Source organism: Sorex araneus, chromosome 6 (genome assembly GCF_027595985.1).
Source record: "Sorex araneus isolate mSorAra2 chromosome 6, mSorAra2.pri, whole genome shotgun sequence".
Classification (NCBI taxonomy): Eukaryota; Metazoa; Chordata; class Mammalia; order Eulipotyphla; family Soricidae; genus Sorex; species Sorex araneus.
In genome coordinates, this window is record NC_073307.1 from 153,701,820 (window position 1) to 153,709,156 (window position 7,337).

Here is a 7,337-nt window from a genome sequence, read left to right on the forward strand (position 1 = left end):
GTGCTATACTTCAGCCCCAAAAATTTCTTATTGACATAAAAACTTCCTCTGTAGACCATTTCGTTTGAGCAAACAATGATTTTGCAAATTTATTTTGTAAGCAGATTGATCAGTTTCTTAAAATTCACGTTTGCAAAGAATACAGATAAAATTGAAGCCAACTAGAAAATTTATTTTTTCATTTGGTGCTCTTTGACTTACAATTGACCATTAAGTTATTCATTCATGAAATATTATTGCATGTCATGATACATTTTGTTTATTGTGTACTATGTTAAGCACTGGCAACATTATATGAGCCAGACATCATTCTGCATCTCACAAGGTTAGGTTCCAGATTGCTATCTCTTCTTGAATCTCATGACGCAGTAGAGTCAGAAAAAGATTAATAGTCCTAAACAGGCAATTTTTCATTAAGTTATATTCGCTGGTTATTTTCTATTCCTTCACAGCACTCAGAAGATTCATATATTTGAAAAACTAAAAAGTTTGGGGGGAGAATTTTTTAAAGAGGTATAGCATCACTTCAGGAAATTTTTTGAATCCTGTTCTGATTTTCAGCAAAGATTATGAACTCTTCTAAGCATTTAGTATATTGTCACATGGATAAAAATATATTATAATATTGTAACTATGCAACTGTCCAATCTAAAGAAATTGCTCCAGCATCTATATCCTGCCATGGAGAAATTTTATGCTCATGTAGTTTAAAGTCAATTCTCTCAAAAGAAAAATAATGCAAAGAATAACTTAATGCTTTCTAGATATAAATTAAAACTGAGCCACATCTATTCAAGCATAATCATCCGATTCAGGTTGTTAGGCATTCGAATGAATCCATACTCATGGCCAAGTTCGTGTTGACAAGGACACTGACGCCACCAACACCTCTGTTGTCACATGTTCTGAGGAACAGTTTTTCTCCAGTGTCAAAAATGGCGTGATGTGATTGATGCCTTCTCGTTTCGGTCAGACCAATGATGTCGTACTTGATCTTCTGTGCTTGTACCATCAGGTCCTTGATAGATGCTTCTGATGCCAGTGTACGTGAGTTGAAAGTACAGTCATTTTAGTCTTTCTTCATTTGGGCAGTCTAGTTCGTCCCTGAGATTTTATCAGACTCTCCTTGCTCATCCTTCTTAATGCTGCTGTACTGGGGGCTCTTTTGGTGTTAGGCAGATGAGGCCCATTGTTGTTACTGGTTTTGGCATATCGAATACGCCATGAGTAGCTTGCCAGACTCTGCTGTGTGGGCGACATACTCTTGGTAGCTTGCTGGGCTCTCTGAGAGGAACAGAGGAACTGAACCCTGGTAGGCCACATGTAAGGCAAACGCCATACCCACTGTGCTATCACTCCAGCCCATGTCCGCGTTACAAAATATAAATGAAGCAGTGAATAGGTAGGGTTACTTAGGAGTAGGTTTAAATTTGCTAATTGAATAGCTTCAAAATGTATTATCCTGAATTATCAGCTTGGTTCAATATTATTGCAAGAATTGTAGAAAAGTAAAAAAATGAGGGGCAAAATAGTTCACACTCAGGATGCTCTCACTGGATAAGAAAGAGAGTAGAGATACATTTGTGCTATACTCAAAGATGAAGAGGAGAGTCTATGAATCAAACAATGTACACAATCTCTCAGAGTTAGACTAGACAAGGAAATGGACTCTTAAGAAACATATCCTTGTAAACATCTTGATTGCAGCTCATTTGGGACTGGATTGAATTTCTGAAGTGCATTTCAATGAGGGGGATAAGTTTGGTTTATTTCTGACTCACTCCAAATGAGATCATTTTAAAAACCTAAAAATATGGTCAAGTTGTTTTCAACGAGGTACCAGCGTTATTAGTTGAAAAAAAGCAAAATGATGTTGCCACACTATATTTCCATACACAAAGGATGAAGTCAAAACCCTTCTTACAAGTAAATGAATTAACTTACGTTGCATATTAAAATATTTGTAAACAATGAAATTACATAATGTTAGAAGAAAATGAAACAAATATTCATGAGCATGAACTGTCTTTAATAGAGCATGAAACACAAAGATATAAAAAGCAAAAAGGCATATGTTAATAAAATTTAAACATTTTTATCGAAGGAAATTATAAAAAATCAATCTTACAATGGGATAAAGCTTACAAACCATCTATCTCATGAAGTACTGTAACCAGGAGATATGACTCTATGATACAATAGATTATTTATAAACAAGTATTTGACAAGAAATTATACCAAAACAAAAGCTAGTAAGGAATAAGATATTCAACATAATAAGGAATTAAAAAATGTAAATCAAAAGTTCACAAAAAGCAGGATTGGTGAAATAGAAGAAAAATGCAGAAAACTTATTTTGGTGAGGAGTATAAACAAATCAGAACTGTCATACTTAAACATAATGGTGAAAAAATAGCATTAAAGTAAAAAAGCAATTGGGTAGTTTTCTAAAATGACAAATACAGTCTGACTATGTGAATCACCAACCTTAATCCCTTAGTCACAAAAATAGAAACATATAGTCACATTACCAGTATATGAGAAAGTAATTTTTTGTTAATACTTGTTAATAGAAATTTTTAAATATCTATTAATGATGTGTGTATAAAATTAGATGGTAGATTCTTATCATGGAATATTATTTGGAAATTTTTAAGTTATGATACATTCTCAAATATGGACAAATGAAGAAATTCAGAAAGTCACTGTGTGAAGAATTATTTTGTCCTCTCATTTCTGGCCTTAGTCACAAGGACAGCTTCAGAGGACAATTATTCTATCATTTCAGAGAGAGAAGAATCAAAGCAAGCATTATATTTAATTCTTTATGAAACACCATTAGTTCAATTTAATATTTATTGAAGGGCATGGAATGGGGTGCGTATTCTGCGACATATCAAACATTACCACCCTCTGAACTTAAGGAATTATCTGATACTTCATTTGGAAAATGTAATCAGATTCAATGATAGATAATGGGAAAGTAATATTCCTTCTGCATCTAAAATTAATTTGTTCGTATAGCAATTCATTCGTATATCATTATATTCTCATAAAAGTCCAAAATAATCTTATAATGCATCTATACTTAGTTCTTTTATATGTACTGTCACAACTTCATGAAGTTTTCACATCTATGTATCTTGATGTGCCTATATACCACAAAATTCTTAAAAATAAATAATAGAGAGATAATTAAGCTTGCAACTCATTTGTTTTACTCCAACTGACCAACTTTTTACCTAGAAGTCAACTCTAACCTCTTCTGGATGCAACCCAAAAACAAACAAAAAAAGTAGTTTTGCTCTCAAAAAATCACTTCTCATTTTCTTGATGTAAGTACGTTTTATTAGACAAAAGTGCTGATGCTCAAAAAATGCTCATAAATTGCTCTTGATCACATTGCAGCCAACATGCCTGCTCTTATCCGTCCTAAATCTAATGTTCATAGCCATAACGACCATTTATGAACCTATCAGGAGAACGCTATTTGTACAGTTCAGGGAATAAACTCTCCACTCCTTCACTTGCAGGTGAAATCTCTCTGTCATGGAGGGGAGCAATCACACAGTCACAGAGTTCATCCTGCTGGGCTTCTCAACAGACCCCATGATGCAGTTGGTCCTGTTTGTGCTCTTCCTGGGTGTGTACTCTATGACCCTCCTAGGAAATATCACCCTCATAGTGTTGATCTGCAATGACTCCCGGCTGCACACACCCATGTATTTTTTCATTGGCAACCTGTCCTTCCTGGATCTCTGGTATTCCTCCGTCTACACTCCAAAGATCATAGTGACCTGCATCTCTGAAGACAAGAGCATTTCTTACGCTGGCTGTATGTGTCAATTCTTTTTCTCTGGTGGATTGGCCTACAGCGAGTGTTACCTGTTGGCTGCCATGGCTTATGACCGCTACATGGCCATCTCAAAGCCCCTGATTTATGCTCAGGCCATGCCCATCAAGTTATGTGCATTTTTGGTAGCTGGCTCATACCTCGGGGGGTTTATCAACTGTTTCATCATAACTAAGAAAGTTATGACTTGGAATTTCTGTAGTGACAATGTCATTGAAGACTTTTTCTGTGATTTGCTTCCCCTGGTGAAGTTGGTTTGTGGCAAACTAGATGACTACCAGGGCATAATGTACTTCCTCCTGGTCTCCAATGTCATGACCCCCATTGCACTCATCCTGGCCTCCTATGTCTTCATCATCGCCACCATCCTGAGGATTCGCTCCACAAAGAGTCGCCTCAAAGCCTTCTCCACCTGCTCCTCCCACCTGATCTCTGTCACCTTGTACTATGGCTCCATTCTCTACATCTATGCTCGTCCTCGATCCAACTATTCTGTGGATTCAGACAAAATTGTTTCCACCTTTTACACGGTGGTTTTCCCCATGTTGAACCCCATGATTTACAGTCTGAGGAACAAGGACGTGAAAGAAGCTGTTAAAAAACTTCTCAAGTAAATAAGATTCTCTCTCTGAGGAGACAAAAAAACTTTTGATATGTTTCAAAAACAGTTGACATGTGGTCCATCATGATCCATGTTCTTGCAAGGTTAAGAATTTGTAGCCTTTGGAAAGAGATAAAATATAAGGGTTAAGGCATTTTTCTTATATGTGACCCAGGAACAACATATGTTTTTTCCCTGTGCACTGTCAGGAGTAAACCCTAAGCAACAAGTCAAAGGAAGCCCTGAGCACATGGTCTCCAAATTAAAAAATAATAATAATAATTTTTATCATTGACAATGATGATACAATACACTCAAGGTGACGAAAGCTGGGCCATTTAGAAATTAATTTTCACTTTATGGCCCGGTATGTCACGCCATGGTACAAGACTTTACTTGCAGTTTTAAAGGTCCATGTTCTATTCCTGGCTCAGCACATTTCCGCAATCAAAAGGGCACTGACTCCTAAGAATTTAATGAGGAGTGCTCCCTTTTTCAAGTTTATGTGCCCCCACACACAAAAAACCCACAATATTTAAGTTGCAAGAATTTAGATAGAAATTATTCCGTATTAGGTGCAGTCTTCCCCCCTCCCCCAGATGGAACCCCAGAAACTATGAGCTTACACAAGCAAGGCTCCAGCATGTGGCTTTCAGGACTAAATCTCCAAAAGTAAGCTGTCATTGGAACCGGACAGCATCAGCCTGGCTATCCGACTGCTCCTGATGCCGGAAGTCATGCCCACAGCCCACCCAGGTGCTATCTTGGTGCACCAACAGCCCAGGCTCAGATACTCTCAATTGAAACCCAAAATGGAATAGCTCCTTACAGAGATGTCTCTGGAACCGATCCATTTACAATCTTAGAATTTCAGAAGCATGTGGCTGCTTACATGGCCACACAACCTTTCATGATATGCAAATGAGCAATAGAACGTAAATGATATAGCATTTCCCCTGGAAGGCAGGCTTGAATAGTGGTGGGAAAATTTGAGCAAAATATAATGCTCCAGAATAGAGAGAGAATATATGAGCATTCGTTTGCCATAAAGGCAGGGTGAGGTCTTGGGGGTAGGGGAGAGATAATGGGAACATTGGTGGTGGTAAGTTTGCACTGGTGGAGGGTCGGGTGTTCAACCATTGTATGGCTGAATCTCAAACATAAGCGCTTTGTAACTGTATCTCACGGTGGTTCAATAAAAAAAATTTTTTTAAAGAAATTCTTTGCATTGAATGGAAAAGTAGCTATAGATTTTAAACCCAAAACTTTGCTTTCCCTGAATAAAGTGAAAGAACTCTTTCCCTTAGCAGAAGAATATTATTGGCTGATGCATTATAGAGAAATGGTCCTCTATAGTTATTCCCTTGAAATACAAACGTGCTGAATTTAATATTTTCTTATCAATGTCACCTATTTTAAATCTATCACCTGGCTCCCTTACACTATTCCTTAAGCAATGCACAGGTATTTTTTTTCTCAGCACAATTAGCAGGAAGATCCAGAGGTATTCATAAATTAACTTTCAACTGAACTGAGTAAGCATGTTCTCCAATCTATGTATCTCTTTCTGATATTCCTCAGCTAAAGTACCATTGGTCAAGGTCCATTTGAAACTAGTTTTATGGATGACTATGTGACACCCAGAATTTCATTTGATTTTATAGGATTGGACCTAGAAGGACTTGCACATGAAATTTTTGGTATTCTTCTGCATCAAAACATCTGCCACTGTCACTGTCACTGTCATCCCGTTGCTCATCGATTTGCTCGGGCGGATACCAGTAAGGTCTCCATTGTGAGACTTGTTGTTACTGTTTTTGGTATATTGATTACGCCACGGGTAGCTTGCCAGGATCTGCTGTTCGGGAGAGATACTCTCAGTAGCTTGCTGGGCTCTCCAAGAGGGTGGAGGAGTTGAACCCAGGTCGACTGCAAGCAAGGCGAGTGCCCTACCCACAAGGCGAATGCCCTCCCAGCTGCACTATCACCCCAGAATCAAAACAGTGTAATAAAAAGAGCAAAAGAGAGAGTGGTGAAATAACTTGACAATGTTCAAACTCATTACTCTTGAATACAATGCATTTGATATGAGACAGTTATAGATGACCTACAATACGAAGGAATACAGAATCAATTATATCTCTACACATTGAGAATTAGCAAAATGAAATATGAGATTGCAAAAAAATAACCTAAAAGTTTCATATATTTATTGAAATTTAATAAAAATTATATCAATTATTTTGACTCGTGTGTTAATTTAAAAATTAATAGTATAAATAGTTCTATACTAAATCATATAAAAATTTACATGAAATAGATAAATCCTACAAATAAGTCATTTAGTTAGAATGGGGAGAAAATTGTAAAGGAAATCTGAAAAGACCTGTTAAGTATTCAAAGTGTGCTTTTTTTTCCAAATTAGGGAATAATGACTTTATGTTAGAAACTCTTTTATTATAGATAATAATTAAGTATCTGCATTATTAAGTAAAATACTGCAGTAGAAATCTGATTAGAAGTAAACATGTGGAAACAGAGATAAACAAATGGGACTACATTACACTAAGAAGCTTCTGCACCTTGAAAGATACAGTGACCAGGATACAAAGACAATCTACAGAATGGGAAAGGATATTCACCCAATACCCATCAGCTAAGGGGTTGATATCAAGGGTATATAAGCACTGGTTTAACTCTACAAGAAGAAAACTTTCAACACCATCAGAGCAATTACTTTTAAATGGGTCAACTGAGAAGGGACTTGCTTTAGGTTCAGGGATGCAGCCAATCATGACATCACAACAAAAGGTAAGACTGAGGCAACCCATCACCTCAATCACTTCCCTCGAGCTAGCAGTCACTGGTTAATCTTGTCAAGAA

The 7,337-nt window shown here is 36.9% G+C and overlaps 1 protein-coding gene across 1 annotated transcript; it reads left to right on the forward strand.

Moving 5' to 3' along the window:
• The first annotated feature begins 3,549 nt into the window (after window positions 1–3,549).
• LOC101539731 (olfactory receptor 9G1-like) lies at window positions 3,550–4,467 on the forward strand. The gene has a single exon (XM_055143498.1). The coding sequence runs from the start codon at window positions 3,550–3,552 to the stop codon at window positions 4,465–4,467; it is 918 nt and encodes a 305-aa protein (XP_054999473.1).
• The last annotated feature ends 2,870 nt before the right edge of the window (window positions 4,468–7,337 follow it).